The following is a 23,237-nucleotide window of genomic DNA, read 5'->3' as shown; positions in this document are numbered from 1 at the left end:
GTATAGGGCAGCTGCGGGCCCCTCATACTGTGCATAGGAGAGCTGTGGACCCACCCTGATATGTATAGGGCAGCTGTGGGCCCCTCATACTGTGCATAGGAGAGATGTGGACCCACCCTGCTATGTATAGGGCAGCTGCGGGCCCCTCATACTGTGCATAGGAGAGCTGTGGACCCACCCTGATATGTATAGGGCAGCTGTGGGCCCCTCATACTGTGCATAGGAGAGATGTGGACCCACCCTGCTATGTATAGGGCAGCTGCGGGCCCCTCATACTGTGCAGAGGAGAGATGTGGACCCACTCTGCTATGTATAGGGCAGCTGCGGGCCCCTCATTCTGTGCATAGGAGAGCTGTGGACCCACCCTGATATGTATAGGGCAGCTGTGGGCCCCTCATACTGTGCATAGGAGAGATGTGGTCCCACTCTGCTATGTATAGGGCAGCTGCGGGCCCCTCATACTGTGCATAGGAGAGATGTGGACCCACCCTGATATGTATAGGGCAGCTGCGGGCCCCTCATACTGTGCATAGGAGAGCTGTGGACCCTCCCTGATATGTATAGAGCAGCTGTGGGCCCTTCATACTGTGCATAGGAGAGATGTGGACCCACCCTGATATGTATAGGGCAGCTGCGGGCCCCTCATACTGTGCATAGGAGAGATGTGGACCCACCCTGATATGTATAGGGCAGCTGCGGGCCCCTCATACTGTGCATAGGAGAGATGTGGACCCACCCTGCTTTGTATAGGGCAGCTGCGGGCCCCTCATACTGTGCAGAGGAGAGATATGGACCCACCCTGATATGTATAGGGCAGCTGCGGGCCCCTCATACTGTGCATAGGAGAGATGTGGACCCACCCTGCTTTGTATAGGGCAGCTGTGGGCCCCTCATACTGTGAATAGGAGAGATATGGACCCACCCTGATATGTATAGGGCAGCTGTGGGCCCCTCATACTGTGCATAGGAGAGATGTGGACCCTCCTTGCTTTGTATAGGGCAGCTGCGGGCCCATCATACTGTACATAGGAGAGCTGTAGACCCACCCTGATATGTATAGGGCAGCTGTGGGCCCCTCATACTGTGCATAGGAGAGATATGGACCCACCCTGATATGTATAGGGCAGCTGTGGGCCCCTCATACTGTGAATAGGAGAGATATGGACCCACCCTGGTATGTATAGGGCAGCTGTGGGCCCCTCATACTGTGCATAGGAGAGCTGTGGACCCACCCTGATATGTATAGGGCAGCTGTGGGCCCCTCATACTGTGCATAGGAGAGATGTGGACCCACCCTGATATGTATAGGGCAGCTGTGGGCCCCTCATACTGTGCATAGGAGAGATATGGACCCACCCTGATATGTATAGGGCAGCTGTGGGCCCCTCATACTGTGCATAGGAGAGATGTGGACCCACCCTGATATGTATAGGGCAGCTGTGGGCCCCTCATACTGTGCATAGGAGAGATGTGGACCCACCCTGATATGTATAGGGCAGCTGTGGGCCCCTCATACTGTGCATAGGAGAGATATGGACCCACCCTGATATGTATAGGGCAGCTGTGGGCCCCTCATACTGTGCATAGGAGAGATATGGACCCACCCTGATATGTATAGGGCAGCTGTGGGCCCCTCATACTGTGCATAGGAGAGATGTGGACCCACCCTGATATGTATAGGGCAGCTGTGGGCCCCTCATACTGTGCATAGGAGAGATATGGACCCACCCTGATATGTATAGGGCAGCTGCGGGCCCCTCATACTGTGTATAGGAGAGATGTGGACCCACCCTGATATGTATAGGGCAGCTGCGGGCCCCTCATACTGTGCATAGGAGAGATATGGACCCACCCTGTTATGTATAGGGCAGCTGCGGGCCCCTCATACTGTGCATATGAGAGATGTAGACCCACCCTGCTATGTATAGGGCAGCTGCGGGCCCCTCATACTGTGCATAGGAGAGATGTGGACCCACCCTGATATGTATAGGGCAGCTGCGGGCCCCTCATACTGTGCATAGGAGAGATGTGGACTCACCCTGCTATGTATAGGGCAGCTGCGGGCACCTCATACTGTGCATAGGAGAGCTGTAGACCCACCCTGCTATGTATAGGGCAGCTGCGGGCCCCTCATACTGTGCATAGGAGAGATGTGGACCCACCCTGATATGTATAGGGCAGCTGCGGGCCCTTCATACTGTGCATAGGAGAGCTGTAGACCCACCCTGCTATGTATAGGGCAGCTGCGGGCCCCTCATACTGTGCATAGGAGAGATGTGGACCCACCCTGATATGTATATGGCAGCTGCGGGCCCCTCATACTGTGCATAGGAGAGATGTGTACCCACCCTGCTATGTATAGGGCAGCTGCGGGCTCCTCATACTGTGCATAGGAGAGATATGGACCCACCCTGATATGTATAGGGCAGCTGCGGGCCCCTCATACTGTGCATAGGAGAGATGTGGACCCACCCTGCTATGTATAGGGCAGCTGCGGGCCCCTCATACTGTGCATAGGAGAGCTGTAGACCCACCCTGCTATGTATAGGGCAGCTGCGGGCACTTCATACTGTGCATAGGAGAGCTGTGGACCCACCCTGATATGTATAGGGCAGCTGTGGGCCCCTCATACTGTGCATAGGAGAGATGTGGACCCACCCTGATATGTAAAGGGCAGCTGCGGGCCCCTCATACTGTGCATAGGAGAGCTGTGGACCCACCCTGATATGTATAGGGCAGCTGTGGGCCCCTCATACTGTGCATAGGAGAGATGTGGACCCACCCTGCTATGTATAGGGCAGCTGCGGGCCCCTCATACTGTGCATAGGAGAGCTGTGGACCCAACCTGATATGTATAGGGCAGCTGTGGGCCCCTCATACTGTGCATAGGAGAGATGTGGACCCACCCTGCTATGTATAGGGCAGCTGCGGGCCCCTCATACTGTGCAGAGGAGAGATGTGGACCCACTCTGCTATGTATAGGGCAGCTGCGGGCCCCTCATACTGTGCATAGGAGAGCTGTGGACCCACCCTGATATGTATAGGGCAGCTGTGGGCCCCTCATACTGTGCATAGGAGAGATGTGGACCCACTCTGCTATGTATAGGGCAGCTGCGGGCCCCTCATACTGTGCATAGGAGAGATGTGGACCCACCCTGATATGTATAGGGCAGCTGCGGGCCCCTCATACTGTGCATAGGAGAGCTGTGGACCCACCCTGATATGTATAGAGCAGCTGTGGGCCCCTCATACTGTGCATAGGAGAGATGTGGACCCACTCTGCTATGTATAGGGCAGCTGCGGGCCCCTCATACTGTGCATAGGAGAGATGTGGACCCACCCTGATATGTATAGGGCAGCTGCGGGCCCCTCATACTGTGCATAGGAGAGATATGGACCCACCCTGCTTTGTATAGGGCAGCTGCGGGCCCCTCATACTGTGCATAGGAGAGCTGTAGACCCACTCTGCTATGTATAGGGCAGCTGCGGGCCCCTCATACTGTGCATAGGAGAGATGTGGACCCACCCTGATATGTATAGGGCAGCTGCGGGCCCCTCATACTGTGCATAGGAGAGATGTGGACCCACCCTGATATGTATAGGGCAGCTGCGGGCCCCTCATACTGTGCATAGGAGAGCTGTGGACCCACCCTGATATGTATAGGGCAGCTGTGGGCCCCTCATACTGTGCATAGGAGAGATGTGGACCCACTCTGCTATGTATAGGGCAGCTGCGGGCCCCTCATACTGTGCATAGGAGAGATGTGGACCCACCCTGATATGTATAGGGCAGCTGCGGGCCCCTCATACTGTGCATAGGAGAGCTGTGGACCCACCCTGATATGTATAGAGCAGCTGTGGGCCCCTCATACTGTGCATAGGAGAGATGTGGACCCACCCTGCTATGTATAGGGCAGCTGCGGGCCCCTCATACTGTGCAGAGGAGAGCTGTAGACCCACTCTGCTATGTATAGGGCAGCTGCGGGCCCCTCATACTGTGCATAGGAGAGCTGTAGACCCACCCTGCTATGTATAGGGCAGCTGCGGGCACCTCATACTGTGCATAGGAGAGATGTGGACCCACCCTGATATGTATAGGGCAGCTGCGGGCCCCTCATACTGTGCATAGGAGAGATGTGGACCCACCCTGATATGTATAGGGCAGCTGCGGGCCCATCATACTGTGCATAGGAGAGCTGTAGACCCACCCTGCTATGTATAGGGCAGCTGCGGGCCCCTCATACTGTGCATAGGAGAGCTGTGGACCCACCCTGATATGTATAGGGCAGCTGCGGGCCCCTCATACTGTGCATAGGAGAGATGTGGACCCACCCTGATATGTATAGGGCAGCTGCGGGCACCTCATACTGTGCATAGGAGAGATGTGGACCCACCCTGATATGTATAGGGCAGCTGCGGGCCCCTCATACTGTGCATAGGAGAGATGTAGACCCACCCTGCTATGTATAGGGCAGCTGCGGGCCCCTCATACTGTGCAGAGGAGAGCTGTAGACCCACTCTGCTATGTATAGGGCAGCTGCGGGCCCCTCATACTGTGCATAGGAGAGCTGTAGACCCACCCTGCTATGTATAGGGCAGCTGCGGGCCCCTCATACTGTGCATAGGAGAGATGTGGACCCACCCTGATATGTATAGGGCAGCTGCGGGCCCCTCATACTGTGCATAGGAGAGATGTGGACCCACCCTGATATGTATAGGGCAGCTGCGGGCCCCTCATACTGTGCATAGGAGAGCTGTAGACCCACCCTTCTATGTATAGGGCAGCTGCGGGCCCCTCATACTGTGCATAGGAGAGCTGTGGACCCACCCTGATATGTATAGGGCAGCTGCGGGCCCCTCATACTGTGCATAGGAGAGATGTGGACCCACCCTGATATGTATAGGGCAGCTGCGGGCACCTCATACTGTGCATAGGAGAGATGTGGACCCACCCTGATATGTATAGGGCAGCTGTGGGCCCCTCATACTGTGTATAGGAGAGATGTGGACCCACCCTGATATGTATAGGGCAGCTGCGGGCCCCTCATACTGTGCATAGGAGAGATGTGGACCCACCCTGCTATGTATATGGCAGCTGCGGGCCCCTCATACTGTGCATAGGAGAGATGTGGACCCACCCTGCTATGTATAGGGCAGCTGCAGGCCCCTCATACTGTGCATAGGAGAGCTGTGGACCCACCCTGATATGTATAGGGCAGCTGCGGGCCCCTCATACTGTGCATAGGAGAGATGTGGACCCACCCTGATATGTATAGGGCAGCTGCGGGCCCCTCATACTGTGTATAGGAGAGATGTGGACCCACCCTGCTATGTATAGGGCAGCTGCGGGCCCCTCATACTGTGCAGAGGAGAGCTGTAGACCCACTCTGCTATGTATAGGGCAGCTGCGGGCCCCTCATACTGTGCATAGGAGAGATGTGGACCCACCCTGATATGTATAGGGCAGCTGCGGGCCCCTCATACTGTGCATAGGAGAGATATGGACCCACCCTGCTTTGTATAGGGCAGCTGCGGGCCCCTCATACTGTGCATAGGAGAGCTGTAGACCCACTCTGCTATGTATAGGGCAGCTGCGGGCCCCTCATACTGTGCATAGGAGAGATGTGGACCCACCCTGCTATGTATAGGGCAGCTGCGGGCCCCTCATACTGTGCATAGGAGAGCTGTGGACCCACCCTGATATGTATAGGGCAGCTGTGGGCCCCTCATACTGTGCATAAGAGAGATGTGGACCCACCCTGCTATGTATAGGGCAGCTGCGGGCCCCTCATACTGTGCATAGGAGAGCTGTGGACCCACCCTGATATGTATAGGGCAGCTGTGGGCCCCTCATACTGTGCATAGGAGAGATGTGGACCCACCCTGCTATGTATAGGGCAGCTGCGGGCCCCTCATACTGTGCAGAGGAGAGATGTGGACCCACTCTGCTATGTATAGGGCAGCTGCGGGCCCCTCATACTGTGCATAGGAGAGCTGTGGACCCACCCTGATATGTATAGGGCAGCTGTGGGCCCCTCATACTGTGCATAGGAGAGATGTGGACCCACTCTGCTATGTATAGGGCAGCTGCGGGCCCCTCATACTGTGCATAGGAGAGATGTGGACCCACCCTGATATGTATAGGGCAGCTGCGGGCCCCTCATACTGTGCATAGGAGAGATGTGGACCCACCCTGATATGTATAGGGCAGCTGCGGGCCCCTCATACTGTGCATAGGAGAGATGTGGACCCACCCTGCTTTGTATAGGGCAGCTGCGGGCCCCTCATACTGTGCATAGGAGAGCTGTGGACCCTCCCTGATATGTATAGAGCAGCTGTGGGCCCCTCATACTGTGCATAGGAGAGATGTGGACCCACCCTGATATGTATAGGGCAGCTGCGGGCCCCTCATACTGTGCATAGGAGAGATGTGGACCCACCCTGATATGTATAGGGCAGCTGCGGGCCCCTCATACTGTGCATAGGAGAGATGTGGACCCACCCTGCTTTGTATAGGGCAGCTGCGGGCCCCTCATACTGTGCAGAGGAGAGATATGGACCCACCCTGATATGTATAGGGCAGCTGTGGGCCCCTCATACTGTGCATAGGAGAGCTGTGGACCCACCCTGATATGTATAGGGCAGCTGTGGGCCCCTCATACTGTGAATAGGAGAGATATGGACCCACCCTGATATGTATAGGGCAGCTGCGGGCCCATCATACTGTACATAGGAGAGCTGTAGACCCACCCTGATATGTATAGGGCAGCTGTGGGCCCCTCATACTGTGCATAGGAGAGATATGGACCCACCCTGATATGTATAGGGCAGCTGTGGGCCCCTCATACTGTGCATAGGAGAGATATGGACCCACCCTGATATGTATAGGGCAGCTGTGGGCCCCTCATACTGTGAATAGGAGAGATATGGACCCACCCTGATATGTATAGGGCAGCTGTGGGCCCCTCATACTGTGCATAGGAGAGCTGTGGACCCACCCTGATATGTATAGGGCAGCTGTGGGCCCCTCATACTGTGCATAGGAGAGATATGGACCCACCCTGATATGTATAGGGCAGCTGTGGGCCCCTCATACTGTGCATAGGAGAGATGTGGACCCACCCTGATATGTATAGGGCAGCTGTGGGCCCCTCATACTGTGCATAGGAGAGATATGGACCCACCCTGATATGTATAGGGCAGCTGTGGGCCCCTCATACTGTGCATAGGAGAGATGTGGACCCACCCTGATATGTATAGGGCAGCTGTGGGCCCCTCATACTGTGCATAGGAGAGATATGGACCCACCCTGATATGTATAGGGCAGCTGTGGGCCCCTCATACTGTGTATAGGAGAGATGTGGACCCACCCTGCTATGTATAGGGCAGCTGCGGGCCCCTCATACTGTGCATAGGAAAGATATGGACCCACCCTGTTATGTATAGGGCAGCTGCGGGCCCCTCATACTGTGTATAGGAGAGATGTGGACCCACCCTGATATGTATAGGGCAGCTGCGGGCCCCTCATACTGTGCATAGGAGAGATATGGACCCACCCTGTTATGTATAGGGCAGCTGCGGGCCCCTCATACTGTGCATATGAGAGATGTAGACCCACCCTGCTATGTATAGGGCAGCTGCGGGCCCCTCATACTGTGCATAGGAGAGATGTGGACCCACCCTGATATGTATAGGGCAGCTGCGGGCCCCTCATACTGTGCATAGGAGAGATGTGGACCCACCCTGATATGTATAGGGCAGCTGCGGGCCCCTCATACTGTGCATAGGAGAGATGTGGACTCACCCTGCTATGTATAGGGCAGCTGCGGGCACCTCATACTGTGCATAGGAGAGCTGTAGACCCACCCTGCTATGTATAGGGCAGCTGCGGGCCCCTCATACTGTGCATAGGAGAGATGTGGACCCACCCTGATATGTATAGGGCAGCTGCGGGCCCTTCATACTGTGCATAGGAGAGCTGTAGACCCACCCTGCTATGTATAGGGCAGCTGCGGGCCCCTCATACTGTGCATAGGAGAGATGTGGACCCACCCTGATATGTATATGGCAGCTGCGGGCCCCTCATACTGTGCATAGGAGAGATGTGTACCCACCCTGATATGTATAGGGCAGCTGCGGGCCCCTCATACTGTGCATAGGAGAGATGTGGACCCACCCTGCTATGTATAGGGCAGCTGCGGGCCCCTCATACTGTGCATAGGAGAGCTGTAGACCCACCCTGCTATGTATAGGGCAGCTGCGGGCACTTCATACTGTGCATAGGAGAGCTGTGGACCCACCCTGATATGTATAGGGCAGCTGCGGGCCCCTCATACTGTGCATAGGAGAGCTGTGGACCCACCCTGATATGTATAGGGCAGCTGCGGGCCCCTCATACTGTGCATAGGAGAGATGTGGACCCACTCTGATATGTATAGGGCAGCTGCGGGCCCCTCATACTGTGCATAGGAGAGCTGTGGACCCACCCTGCTATGTATAGGGCAGCTGCGGGCCCCTCATACTGTGCATAGGAGAGATGTGGACCCACCCTGATATGTATAGGGCAGCTGTGGGCCCCTCATACTGTGCATAGGAGAGATGTGGACCCACCCTGATATGTATAGGGCAGCTGTGGGCCCCTCATACTGTGCATAGGAGAGCTGTGGACCCACCCTGCTATGTATAGGGCAGCTGCGGGCCCCTCATACTGTGCATAGCAGAGATGTGGACCCACCCTGATATGTATAGGGCAGCAGTGGGCCCCTCATACTGTGCATAGGAGAGATGTGGACCCACCCTGATATGTATAGGGCAGCTGCGGGCCCCTCATACTGTGCATAGGAGAGATGTGGACCCACCCTGATATGTATAGGGCAGCTGCGGGCCCCTCATACTGTGCAGGGCAGCTGTGGGCCCTTCATACTGTGCATAGGAGAGATGTGGACCCACCCTGATATGTATAGGGCAGCTGCGGGCCCCTCATACTGTGCATAGGAGAGATGTGGACCCACCCTGATATGTATAGGGCAGCTGCGGGCCCCTCATACTGTGCATAGGAGAGATGTGGACCCACCCTGATATGTATAGGGCAGCTGCGGGCCCCTCATACTGTGCATAGGAGAGATGTGGACCCACCCTGATATGTATAGGGCAGCTGCGGGCCCCTCATACTGTGCATAGGAGAGCTGTGGACCCACCCTGCTATGTATAGGGCAGCTGTGGGCCCTTCATACTGTGCATAGGAGAGATGTGGACCCACCCTGATATGTATAGGGCAGCTGCGGGCCCCTCATACTGTGCATAGGAGAGATGTGGACCCACCCTGATATGTATAGGGCAGCTGTGGGCCCCTCATACTGTGCATAGGAGAGATGTGGACCCACCCTGATATGTATAGGGCAGCTGCGGGCCCCTCATACTGTGCATAGGAGAGCTGTAGACCCACCCTGATATGTATAGGGCAGCTGCGGGCCCCTCATACTGTGCATAGGAGAGATGTGGACCCACCCTGCTATGTATAGGGCAGCTGTGGGCCCTTCATACTGTGCATAGGAGAGATGTGGACCCACCCTGATATGTATAGGGCAGCTGCGGGCCCCTCATACTGTGCATAGGAGAGATGTGGACCCACCCTGCTATGTATAGGGCAGCTGTGGGCCCTTCATACTGTGCATAGGAGAGATGTGGACCCACCCTGATATGTATAGGGCAGCTGCGGGCCCCTCATACTGTGCATAGGAGAGATGTGGACCCACCCTGCTATGTATAGGGCAGCTGTGGGCCCTTCATACTGTGCATAGGAGAGATGTGGACCCACCCTGATATGTATAGGGCAGCTGTGGGCCCCTCATACTGTGCATAGGAGAGATGTGGACCCACCCTGATATGTATAGGGCAGCTGCGGGCCCCTCATACTGTGCATAGGAGAGATGTGGACCCACCCTGCTATGTATAGGGCAGCTGTGGGCCCTTCATACTGTGCATAGGAGAGATGTGGACCCACCCTGATATGTATAGGGCAGCTGTGGGCCCCTCATACTGTGCATAGGAGAGATGTGGACCCACCCTGATATGTATAGGGCAGCTGCGGGCCCCTCATACTGTGCATAGGAGAGATGTGGACCCACCCTGATATGTATAGGGCAGCTGCGAGCCCCTCATACTGTGCATAGGAGAGATGTGGACCCACCCTGCTATGTATAGGGCAGCTGTGGGCCCCTCATACTGTGCATAGGAGAGATGTGGACCCACCCTGATATGTATAGGGCAGCTGTGGGCCCCTCATACTGTGCATAGGAGAGATGTGGACCCACCCTGCTTTGTATAGGGCAGCTGCGGGCCCCTCATACTGTGCATAGGAGAGATGTGGACCCACCCTGATATGTATAGGGCAGCTGTGGGCCCCTCATACTGTGCATAGGAGAGATGTGGACCCACCCTGATATGTATAGGGCAGCTGCGGGCCCCTCATACTGTGCATAGGAGAGATGTGGACCCACCCTGATATGTATAGGGCAGCTGCGAGCCCCTCATACTGTGCATAGGAGAGATGTGGACCCACCCTGCTATGTATAGGGCAGCTGTGGGCCCCTCATACTGTGCATAGGAGAGATGTGGACCCACCCTGATATGTATAGGGCAGCTGTGGGCCCCTCATACTGTGCATAGGAGAGATGTGGACCCACCCTGCTTTGTATAGGGCAGCTGCGGGCCCCTCATACTGTGCATAGGAGAGATGTGGACCCACCCTGATATGTATAGGGCAGCTGCGGGCCCCTCATACTGTGCATAGGAGAGCTGTGAACCCAATCGATGTATAGGGCAGCTGTGGCCCCTTTATGCTGTGCATGTAGGAGCTGTGAGCCCATCATACTCTGTATATGAAACCTGTGGGCCCCTCATATTGTGTATAGGGGAGCTGTACATGGGGAGACTCGGGGGACGTTATTAAATGTTACGTGGCTACTTAAGATGCATTATTGTTACATGGGCACTCAGTGTTTTGCGACTGTCAAAGGTGGCGTTATTTCTTTCCAGGGACCAAATGTGGACACGGTTTTCACAGTGGCACAGAGGTGGCATTCCTATGTGGGGCAGTAAGAGCAGACCTGTTTTTGCACAGCAGGTGCATTAATAGGGACACATACAGCAGACGCGGTTCAGTATGGAGGTATCAGTAGGATGAGGAGGCTGTGCAGGCAGAGAATACATGGGAACGGTGCTGGAAATGTGAGAAATCATATGTGTCTTTGTTTTAATACGTATCTACAGCTGAGTTCCGGCTGGAAAAGTTGTTGTGTCTGTCTGGCCAGTTGGAAAAGTGAACATTTCTATCAGAAAGAACATCCTCTGTAAGTCACTATTTATAACTGTTCTGTAATTTCCTATATGTTCTGCAGTGGTGGTATCTAGCACCATATGGCGGTAATGACAGTGTTGTTTTTTCATAGAGATTTATTTTCCGTAATACCATGGTCATCGGCTGAGTTTCTCCTATGCTGACAATTAGGGTGTGTCACTGTAGTTTTAATCAGGGTTACCTGGGTAGGGGCCCACTCAGATCTTTCGCCCCCCCCTGAGCTAAGCCCCTAGCTACACCTCTGGTGCACTTGCATTTGTATCCGGTCATTTAATAGTCGTGTATGCATTTACACTATATCCCCTGGTCACTTAGTGGTCATGTGTGTACTTACACTATATGCCTCAGTTACTGGGAATATCTATACTTACACTGTATTTGGTCAATTAGTGGTTATGTGTATACTTACATTACACCCTCGGTCACGAGGGAACATATTTTCCCGGTGTGTTACTTACACTGGATTTTGGTTCCAGGTGGCATTTCCAATTCGAACCTCGGCCCCTTTTAGACGATCCCAACAGCAGTCCTTTCTGTTCACAACAACCACAGCTCCAATTCTTTGTGGCTCATAAAGATCGACTGTCCACCATGGAGAAGTATCACTTTTGGTTAAGATACAGGATTTCATTCGGTAAGCTCCATCGCGATTACCATCAATGGCATTGATAGCATTCCCACTGGTATGATAGACAGAGATCTGACTCGCCTTGCCCTCCAGAGCAATGTTTTTTCCTACAGAAGAGAAGAAAAAGTTTAGCCTTAAATATAAAACATCACAAAAACTTTTTCCTCATATATGAAGACTATATCCCTGATGTAAGGAGAGGTCATAACCCTGATACATGAGACCGTAAGCAGAGATGATCTTATCAATCTGCAAAGCATCTACTTTGAATCAAAATTCCTGAAATTCACAGGTCTCCATGAACTCAAAGACTCTGTGATTTGATGCATGTGGATGAGCAAAGGGAGGTGCATTCCATGGGTGGAATCGGAAGAAAAGGCTTGCCCATCATAAGGTGGAAAAAAAAGCATGGAAGGAGTGGTGAAGTATGGTGTAAGTATAGACTGAGATGGACAAGAGAGACTGAGCAACTGTAAGCAAACATCTGCCATCTGCTAGTCCAAACTGAAAGTGGAACTAAAAAGGATAGAATTGTGTTAGCCGTAGCCAAATTGTGCTGAGAGATTTGCAGAGGGAGTGAATTTCTCTGCTGAACATGATCAGATGACAAACAAGAAGGACTTCCAGAATATAAAATGCCTGGCCAGGCTGAGAAGAGCAGTTGGTGCCAGAACCTGCACCAGGGCAGGTTGTATGCCTGAGAAGGCCTGAGTTGTGAGGACGATACGTGCTCCGCTCAAATGGAAGACTGTGACCACAACCAAACCAGGACCAAGGGACGCTGTAGCCGAGTTACTTATCCATGCTTGGAGAGCGGACAGGTTGGATGTTGTGAGCCAGTGAGCAAGATTTGTATGACTCCAGTCAAGGAATGAGATCCAGATTGTGCTGGTCAAGTACCAAATACCAGAGCAACCCCGGTCAAGACCCAGAACCCAGACGATCCCAGTCAAGAGTCGCGGACCAGCCCCCCACTTTATCAGATGAAAAATTCCCGAAGAATACGCGTCCAGACACTATCACCTCAGCTGGTGATCAGAAAATCGTAGAATCAAAGAATGGTAGAGTTGGAAGGGACCTCCTGGGTCATCTGGTCCAACCCCCTGCTCAAAGCAGGACTCACTGAATCATCCCAGACAGATGTCTGTCCATCCTCTGTTTGAAGGCTTCCATTGAAGGAGGTCTAACCACCTCTCATGGCAGCCTGTTCCACTCATTGATCACCCTGTCAAAAAGTTTTTTCTAATATCTAATCTGTCTCTCCTCCCATTCAGTTTCATCTCATTGCTTCTAGTCCTTCCTTGTGCAAATGAGAATAAACATTATCCTTCTACAAACTCATAGCCCTTGAGATATTTTTAGATATCTATTAAGACTCCTCTCAGTCTTCTTTTTTACAAGCTAAGCATTCCCAAATCCTTTAACTATTCCTCATAGGACATGGTTTGCAGACCCATCACCATTCTGGTTGCTCTTCTCTGAACTTGCTCAAGTTTGTTAATGTCTTTTTAAAATGTGGTGCCCAAAACTGGACACAGTATTCCAAATGAGGTCTCACCAAAGAGGAGTAGAGGGCAATTGTTGTGAGCTCATTTTCTGGTTTGCCTCTGGTGTGGGTGATGGAGCTGGCTGTGCTGACAGAGGAGTCGTGAGTTCTCTATCTGGACTCCCTCTGTTGGTGACAAGAGGTAATGAAGCTGATCTAAATGGCAAGAACTGCCACCTGAGGAGGAGGACTGCGATTGGACATCAGGAGTTCTCTGACTGGATTTAAGGCAGCCGACTCCCTATTTTCTTGCTGGTGATTTTTCCTGCCTGGGGCTTCTGGTTTCCAGTTTGATTCCTCCCTTCTCAAGCTAAGTTTTGCTCTGCTATTGTTCATATGAGTTTTGGTCTGTTTACATAGTTTTTTGTGTTCTGCCAGCCCCGGCTGGGGGCTGTGCTGGATTCAATTTCTGTCTCTGATTATTTCAGTTCGTTTTTGTCCCTGATCAGCTGATCTCTTTCTGCTCTGTCTTCAGAATATACCTGAGTGCTGATATAGGGTTTTGAAGTCTAGCGACTTCAGGGTTTTTTCTATCAGACGTGTTGGACATATTTTTGGTAGGGCTTTTGCGTGATTGCAGACAGCATCTTTCCTTTCCTGTCCTTTCTAGTTAGTGTGGGCCCCATCGTTTGCTCAGACTATCTTTCTATCTGTGTTTGTGTTTTCATCTTGTTTCACCGATAATACATGTTGGGGGCTGTCTTTTGCTTTGGGGTCTGCTCTGGGGCAGTATAGATTTCCCCTATTCCTTCTTTAGGCTTATTTAGTTCTCCGGCTGTGACGAGGCATCTAGGATCATCGTAGGTACGCTCCATGGCTACTGTTAGTTGTTGTGGATAGGATCAGGGGTCTGCAATCCGCTAGTTACCAACCTCTCCGGTTTTCTGGGCTTAGCTTGCTTTTGTTTTTCCTCCTCGGTGACTCAATCATAACAGGCAATAATGACTTCACGTGATCTAGACTGTATGCTTCTGTTAGTACATCCTAGAATTGTATTTGCCTTTTTTGCTGCTGCATCACACTGTTGACTCATGTTCAGTCTATGATCTATTAGTATACCCAAGTCTTTTCACATGTGCCGTTGCTTAGCCTATTCCTCCCATTGTGTATATGCTTTTTTTCATTTTTATGACCCATATGTAGTACTTTGCATTTTTCCCTGTTAAAAACCATTGTGTTAGTTGCTGCCCACTGTTCCAGTTTATTTATATCTTTTTGAATCCTCTCTCTCTTCTCTAGTATTAGCTATCCCTCCTAGCTTTGTATCATCAGCAAATTTAATCAGTTTACCCTCAATTCCTTCATCTAAATCATTGATAAAGATGTGGAATAATACAGGCCCAGGACAAATCTAACCTTGACTCAGACGTCAAGGTTAGATTTCAGAAAGGCAGATTTTAAGGGATTCAGAAAGAGAATTGGAGGGATCCAATGGCTGGATATCCTTAAAGACAAAAATGTCCAGGAAGGATGGGAAATCTTGAAAAATGAAATTCTCAATGCACAGTTGTTAACAATTCCGAAAAGAGGGAAGAATAGGAAGCATTTAAGGAAACCAGGATGGATGAACACAGAACTTAAGCACATGCTAAAAAGGAAGAAAAAAATGTTTATAAAATGGATAGAGGGAGGCATATCTAAAGAAGAATATAATGCTGTCTGCAGAACCTGCAGGGCACAAATCAGATTATCTAAAGCTGAAAATGAACTGAGGCTTGCAAGAGATGTCAAAAGCAATAATAAAGGATTTTGGGGATATGTCAAAAGTAAAAGAAAAGTCAAAGATGCTATAGTATTTTTACAGGATGAAAATGATGAAATGGTAAGACAGGATGTTGAGAAGGCTGAACTTTTAAATTCCTATTTTGCATCTGTTTTCTCTCAGAAAGGAAATGCAACATCAACTGTTATTCACTGTCCTATTAAGGGAATAGAAGAATCCAGGATATCAATAAACAGAAAGATAGTGAGGAAACACTTAGCTAACCTAAATGAATTCAAGTCTCCAGGTCCAGATGAATTACACCCCAGAGTACTGAAGGAGATAGCAGAAGAAATTTTTGAACCCCTCTCCATAATCTTTGAAAATTCTTGGAGAACAGGAGAAGTGCCAGAAGACTGGAGAAGAGCAAATGTTGTTCCTATCTTCAAAAAGGGGAAGAAGGTGGACCCAGGCAACTATAGGCCGGTGAGTCTGACTTCTATACCAGGAAAGATCTTTGAACAAATTATTAAACAACATGTATGTCAATACCTGGATAAGAATGAAGTGATTAAACAGAGTCAGCATGGGTTTGTAACTGATAAGTCATGTCAGACTAACTTAATTTCCTTCTATGACGGTATCACTGATTGGGTGGATCAAGGAAATGCTGTAGATATAGTATATCTTGACTTCAGCAAAGCATTTGACAAAGTCTCTCATACAATCCTTATTGAAAAAATGACTAAGTATGGAATGGACAAGGCAACTGTTAGGTGGATTCATAACTGGCTTAGTGATCGGACCCAAAGAGTGGTCGTAAATGGCTGCACATCCAGTTGGAAGAATGTCTCAAGTGGGGTACCACAGGGCTCTGTCCTGGGCCCTGTATTGTTCAACATCTTTATCAACGATTTAGATGAAGGAATTGAGGGTAAACTGATTAAATTTGCTGATGACACAAAGCTAGGAGGGATAGCTAATACTAGAGAGGAGAGAGAGAGGATTCAAAAAGATTTAAATAAACTGGAGAAGTGGGCAGCAACTAACAGAATGGTTTTTAACAGGGAGAAATGCAAAGTACTACATCTGGGCAATAAAAATGTAAAAAGCATATATAGAATGGGAGGAATAGGGCTAAGTGACAGCACATGTGAAAAAGACTTGGGTATACTAATAGATCACAGACTGAATATGAGTCAACAGTGTGATGCAGCAGCAAAAAAGGCAAATGCAATTCTAGGATGTATTAATAGAAGCATACAGTCTAGATCACGTGAAGTCATTATTTCCCTCTACTCCTCTTTGGTCAGACCTCATCTGGAATATTGTGTCCAGTTTTGGGCACCACATTTTAAAAAAGACATCAACAAACTGGAGCAAGTTCAGAAAAGAGCGACCAGAATGGTGACCGGTCTGCAAACCCTGTCTTATGAGGAAAGGTTGCAGGATTTGGGAATGTTTAGTTTGCAAAAGAGAAGACTGAGAGGAGACTTAATAGCTGTCTACAAATATCTAATGGGCTGTCACATTGTAGAAGGATCAACTTTATTCTCATTTGCACAAGGAAAGACTAGAAGCAATGGGATGAAACTGAATGGGAAGAGACACAGATTAGATATTAGAAAAAACTTTTTGACAGTTAGAGTGATCAATGAGTGGAACAGGCTGCCACGAGAAGTGGTGAGTTCTCCTTCAATGGAAGTCTTCAAACAGAGGCTGGACAGACATCTGACTGGGATGATTTAGCGAATCCTGCTTTGAGCAGGGGGTTGGACCAGATGGCCCAGGAGGTCCCTTCCAACTCTATGATTCTATGATCAAAGCCCTGTGGTACCCCACTTGAGACATTCTTCCAAATGGATGTGCAGCCATTTACGGCCACTCTTTGGGACCGATCACTAAGCCAGTTATGATTCCACATAACCGTTGCCTTAGTCATTTTTTCAATAAGGATAGTATGAGACACTTTGTCAAATGCTTTGCTGAAGTCAAGATATACTATACCGCATTTCCCTGTTCCACCCAGTCAGTGATTCTGTCATAGAAGGAAATTAAGTTAGTTTGGCGTGTCTCATTAGTTAAAAACCCATGCAGACTCTGGTTAATTACTTCATTCTTATCCAGGTACTTACATACATGTTGCTTAATAATTTGTTCAAAGATCTTTCCTGGTATAGAAGTCAGACTCGCCAGCCTATAGTTCCCTGGGTCCATCTTCTTCTCTTTTTTTAAGATAGGAACATCAATTGCTCTTCTCCTGTCTTCTGGGACTTCACCTGTTCTTCAAGAATTTTCAAAGATTATGGAGAGTGGTTCAAAAATTTCTTCTGCTATCTCCTTCAGCACTCTGGGGTGTATTTCATCTGGACCTGGAGACTTGAATTCATTTATGTTAGCTAAGTATTCCCTCACCATTTCTCCATTTATGGATAGTGGCTTCTTCCATTCCATTAATAGGACAGTGAAGATCAGTTGATGTTACATTTCCTTTCTGAGAGAAAACAGATGCAAAATAGGAATTTAAAAGTTCGGCCTTCTTAACATCCTTTCTTATCATTTCATCCTGTAAAAATCCTATAGCATCTTTGACTTTTCTTTTACTTTTGACATATCCCCCAAATCCTTTTTTATTGCTTTTGTCATCTCTTGCAAGCCTTAATTCATTGTCAGCTTTAGATAATCTAACTTGTGTCCTGTAGGCTCTGCATACAGCATTATATTCTTTAGATTTGCGTCCTTTCCATTTGATAAACATTTCTTTATTCCTTTTTAGCATGTGTTTAAGTTCTGTGTTCATCCATCCTGGTTTCCTTAAATGCTTCCTATTCTTCCCTCTTTTCGGAATTGTTAACGATTGTGCTTTGAGAATCTCATTTTTCAAGATTTCCCATCCTTCCTGGATATTTTTGTCCTTAAGGATATCCAACCATTGGATCCCTCCAATTCTTTTTAGTCCCTTAAAATTTGCCTTTCTGAAATCTAACCTTGACGTCTGAGTCTTCACACGCCTTCCACCTCTAGTTATCCAAAGTTCTAAAATAGCATTGTTGCAACCTCCTAGCATCCCAGCCACTCTTACCTTCTCAATAATTTCCTTCCTGTTTATAAGGATTAGATCCAAGGTAGCAGATCTCCTTGTTTTCTCCCCTACCTTTTGGAAGATAAAGTTGTTAGCAAGAGAGGATAAGAATTTGCTCGACGTGTTAGTTTTGCCTGAGAGAGATTCCCAACAAATGTCTGGATGTCAGGGTCCTGACAGCGCCGGCGTACAGCCTCCGATTAGCAGGGACTCACTCGCACCGTAGGGACCCCTGGGGACAAGAACAGCCGGACAATAAAGATGCACGGGACCTGAATGTAGAAGATTAGAAAGCCAGCACAGGACCTACGGTCGTGTGAACGGTCATGTGACTTAAAGGGGGAGGGGCTTAGCGTCCTGCTTTCAAAGGAGGAAGAAAACTCAGAGTCGGGCAAAGAAGATGTCAGGCACAATACAGGCAAGCGAGGTACAGGAGGGATAAACAGACAGGAGGTCAGACAAAGCCAAAGGTCATACACAAGATATCAATACCGTACCAGGGATGAGACAGAACGGACAGTCAGGGCCAAGCAGAGATCAAAAACCAAACGGACATAGAAGGTACCAGGCAGAATCCAAAGCGATATCCAGAGAACAGACCGAGTCATACACAGGGAATCAAGCAACCAGATCACAGCACTAACACATTCAGGGGTCACCACACAATGCCAAGGGCGAAAGTATAACTGACGGGGGATGGGAGCTTCCTGAGGCTATAAGAAGCCTCCCCAGAACCAATGAGAGGCCACCCTAATAGGTCCCAGGTGAGCAGGTGAGAGTCTGCACTGCGATCAGAACATTAACCCCAGAAGTGCCGGTCACCCAGCACTGGTATCATGACACTGGATAGTTGAAATCTCCCATGACCACTTTGTCATATTTTTTGGAGAACTTGGCCATTTGATGCATTTCATCCATATCTTCAGCTTGGACAGGCTGCCTGTAGTAAATGCCTACAATGGTGTCCTTTCCGTTGTTCTCTCCTTGTATTCTTACCCAAACAGATTCCACAGAACTTCCAGCCTCTGAAGCTACAATCTCTGTGCAATGTGGCGTAGCGCCTACTGTGTGTGTTGGGGAACACTTATTGGCAGCGCACACTCTTCCTTAGTTTTACACTCTTCAGGCCCCCTCGCTAAGATGGGCATTTGTAGCTCCGCCTTGTTATCCCTCGGAAACGGCCGCTGTAATTCTTTGACCACCAACCTCTCTTCTTGCAGAAGACCTCTTACGGCTTCCCTGAGCACTACCACATCTTCCCTTAAGGACTCGTTTACACTTTGCCACGTTGACAGGTGACCTCTGAACTCAGAGACTTCCTTTTCTAGCTCATCCACTCGGTGCTCAGCAGCTCCTCTCAGGCGGTTTTCTTGTTCGATATGCTCTTTTATTGTGTAAACCTGCCACCTTTTGCTTCTCATGAGACCACGCTTTATCAAGGTCCTGGAACCCGCAGACTCTATTTCTAACGGTGTCGGACCCCCACTCCTGGAGTTTCCCCATTTTCAATGGTCACACCTTTGGTCACCTCTGCCAAGACCCATAGTTGGCCAGATCCACACTCCTGGTCATACGTTCTGGTATGGCTACCACCATCATCCTGACTTCACCTTGTGGAGCACTGTCATTCCACTGTGTTCGAGCTTCTGTCTGCATAACATTGTACTCAGCCCTAGTGGTTGCTACTGGCAATAACGCGTCATGGTAACTCCGAGTCTGTGTTACACCCCACAGTATGGTGAACCCTCAAGTTGCTCTCCATCTGGGTGTCAGCTCTGCTTTTTATCTACCACATCATTATCAGTCACACTGTGGTAGCCTTCAGGTGATGTCAGGTCAGTAAATTGGGCAGATGCACCCTTTCCTCCGGTCACTCCAGAGTCTGACCCATCAATTTCAGGGGTCGCATTCTCCCCACGTTTACCACCTATACATATTACCTCTACAGACACTTTACCAGTTTTCCACGAGTCCCACAGGGCTTTCAAGTCCAGACCTATCACCATAACATACCGTAAGTCCGGGACCACCCCCACTTCATTATATCTGGACTCCTCAGCTGCGTTAATGTAGAGGGAGGCTGTCAAAGGTCCTTTAATGACCCACCCACAGCCATTCACTCTCAGCCCCATCCCTGGTGACACAGAACTTCAGCATGGGTCCTCAGCACAGACACTCCACTCCCCGGGTCTACTAGCCCCAATACCCATTCTCCATTCAACCGGAAGGAGCACTGTAGAGTCAGTCCCCTGACCGGGCCACCCACAGCACAGCATGGATCTGCATGGCAGGAACTTTGACAAAGCAACGGCGCATTCATTACCACTTTTTTCTTTTCACCACCCCAATTTGGGTTACCGCCCCCTTTTGGGACTCCACCCCTTTTTGGGCAACTACACCCTTTTGGGATACCGCCCTCTTTTGGGACTCCACCCCTTTTGGGATACCGCCCCTTTTGGGATTCCAACACTTTTTTGCAACCATCACTGTTTGGATTACTGACCCCTTTTTGGGACACCACCCCATTTAGAGACACCACCCCCTCCCTGGGGTACAACCTTTGGACTCCGCATGGTACTCTCAGGTTCAGTTCACTCAGAACACATACAGTTGTGTCCAAAAGTATTGACACCCCTGCAATTTTGTCAGATAATACTCAATTTCTTCCTGAAAATGATTGCAATCACAAATTCTTTCGTATTATTATCTTCATTTAATTTGTCTTAAATGAAAAAACACAAAAGAGAATGACGCAAAATGCAAATCATTGATCATTTCACACAAAACTCCAAAAATGGGCCAGAAAAAAGTATTGGCACCCTCAGCCTAATACTTGGTTGCACAACCTTTAGCCAAAATAACTGCGACCAACCGCTTCCGGTAACCATCAATGAGTTTCTTACAATGCTCTGCTGGAATTTTAGACCATTCTTCTTTGGCAAACTGCTCCAGGTCCCTGATATTAGAAGGGTGCCTTCTCCAAACTGCCATTTTTAGATCTCTCCACAGGTGTTCTATGGGATTCAGGTCTGGACTCATTGCTGGCCACCTTAGAAGTCTCCAGTGTTTTCTCTCAAACCATTTTCTAGTGCTTTTTGAAGTGTGTTTTGGGTCATTGCCCTGCTGGAAGACCCATGACCTCTGAGGGGACCCAGCTTTCTCACACTGGGCCCTACATTATGCTGCAAAATTTGTTGGTAGTCTTCAGACTTCATAATGCCATGCACACGTTCAAGCAGTCCAGTGCCAGAGGCAGCAAAGCAACCCCAAAATATCAGGGAACCTCCGCCAAGTTTGACTATAGGGACCGTGTTTTTTTTCTTTGAATGCCTCTTTTTTTTCTCCTGTAAACTCTATGTTGATGCCTTTGCCCAAAAAGCTCTACTTTTGTCTCATCTAACCAGAGAACATTCTTCCAAAACGTTTTAGGCTTTTTCAGGTAAGTTTTGGCAAACTCCAGCCTGGCTTTTTTATGTCTCGGGGTAAGAAGTGGGGTCTTCCTGGATCTCCTACCACACAGTCCCTTTTCATTCAGATGCCGACGGATAGTACGGGTTGACACTGTTGTACCCTCGGACTGCAGGGCAGCTTGAACTTGTTTGGATGTTAGTGGAGGTTCTTTATCCAACATCCGCACAATCTTGCATTGAAATCTCTTGTCAATTTTTCTTTTCCGTCCACATCTAGGGAGGTTAGCCACAGTGCCATGGGCTTTACACTTCTTGATGACACTGCGCACGGTAGACACAGGAACATTCAGGTCTTTGGAGATGGACTTGTAGCCTTGAGATTGCTCATGCTTCCTCACAATTTGGTTTCTCAAGTCCTCAGACAGTTCTTTGGTCTTCTTTCTTTTCTCCATGCTCAATGTGGTACACACAAGGACACAGGACAGAGGTTGAGTCAACTTTAATCCATGTCAACTGGCTGCAAGTGTGATTTAGTTATTGCCAACACCTGTTAGGTGCCACAGGTAAGTTACAGGTGCTGTTAATTACACAAATTAGAGAAGCATCACATGATTTTTCGAACAGTGCCAATACTTTTGTCCACCCTCTTTTTTTATGTTTGGTGTGGAATTATATCCAATTTGGCTTTAGGACAATTCTTTTTGTGTTTTTTTTTAAGACAAATTAAATGAAGATAATAATAACAAAGAATTTGTGTTTGCAATAATTTTCAGGAAGAAACTGAGTATTATCTGACAGAATTGCAGGGGTGTCAATACTTTTGGCCACAAATGTATGTCTCTTGGGGCTTGTACCAGCCCTTTAAGAGGTTGTCCACACTGGACCTCTGATGTACTTTTATGACGCCCCACCAGCTCCTCCTGGCACTGCCACAGCTCATTCTGTAGCCACAAACCTGCCGGCACCTCCGGCTCCCAATCACAAGCGGTTGCTGGTGTCACTGCCGCTCCTGCTGCTGCAGAACCTCTTGCTGCAACTGTAACTGCAGCTCCTGCTACCACAAGGCCCTGCATGCTTCCGCTGCGCCGTCTTCGTGGACCCGCCAATCCACAGCAACCTTCGTAACCCCGCCGAGTTACAGCCAGACGCTTGTCACCTTCGTGACCCCGCCGAGACACAGCAAGCTGACTTGAGAAAAAAACTTTGACACCGCCGAGCCACCGCAAACACCCCACACGTGCTTTCTGAACCATTGCCCGCATTCTCCACCTAATATGGCGTAGCTCCTACTGTGTGTGTTGGGAAACACTCGCTTGGCAGCGGATTAACGTAGTCAGCTACGGTTTTTCACACAAAACAGTCCATATGGTTTATTTAAACGCCACAAACCGGGCCGTAAGCCAGGTTGCACATCACCGGCTTACACATAGTCCATTACTTTATCACATAAGCTTTACCAAGCATTCACTAGTCATGCCTGACTTTCTCCAGTCACCGGGTGACCGCACAG

The 23,237-nt window shown here is 49.5% G+C and overlaps 1 protein-coding gene across 1 annotated transcript in view; it reads right to left on the bottom strand.

Moving 5' to 3' along the window:
- The window catches only part of LOC141060347 (fucolectin-1-like), a 139,496-nt gene that overhangs the window by 75,460 nt on the left and 40,799 nt on the right, over positions 1 to 23,237 (bottom strand). The window contains exon 3 of the mRNA XM_073556556.1: positions 11,818 to 12,094. Within this exon, the coding sequence (XP_073412657.1) occupies positions 11,818 to 12,094 (277 nt within the window). The remainder of the gene's footprint in view (positions 1 to 11,817; positions 12,095 to 23,237) is intronic.

This window comes from Dendrobates tinctorius, unplaced genomic scaffold (assembly GCF_039654945.1).
Source record: "Dendrobates tinctorius isolate UK_male_01 unplaced genomic scaffold, ASM3965494v1 ptg000235l, whole genome shotgun sequence".
Taxonomy (NCBI): Eukaryota; Metazoa; Chordata; class Amphibia; order Anura; family Dendrobatidae; genus Dendrobates; species Dendrobates tinctorius.
Note: the sequence above shows the minus strand (reverse complement) of the source record. Positions and strands in the feature narration are given on the sequence as shown.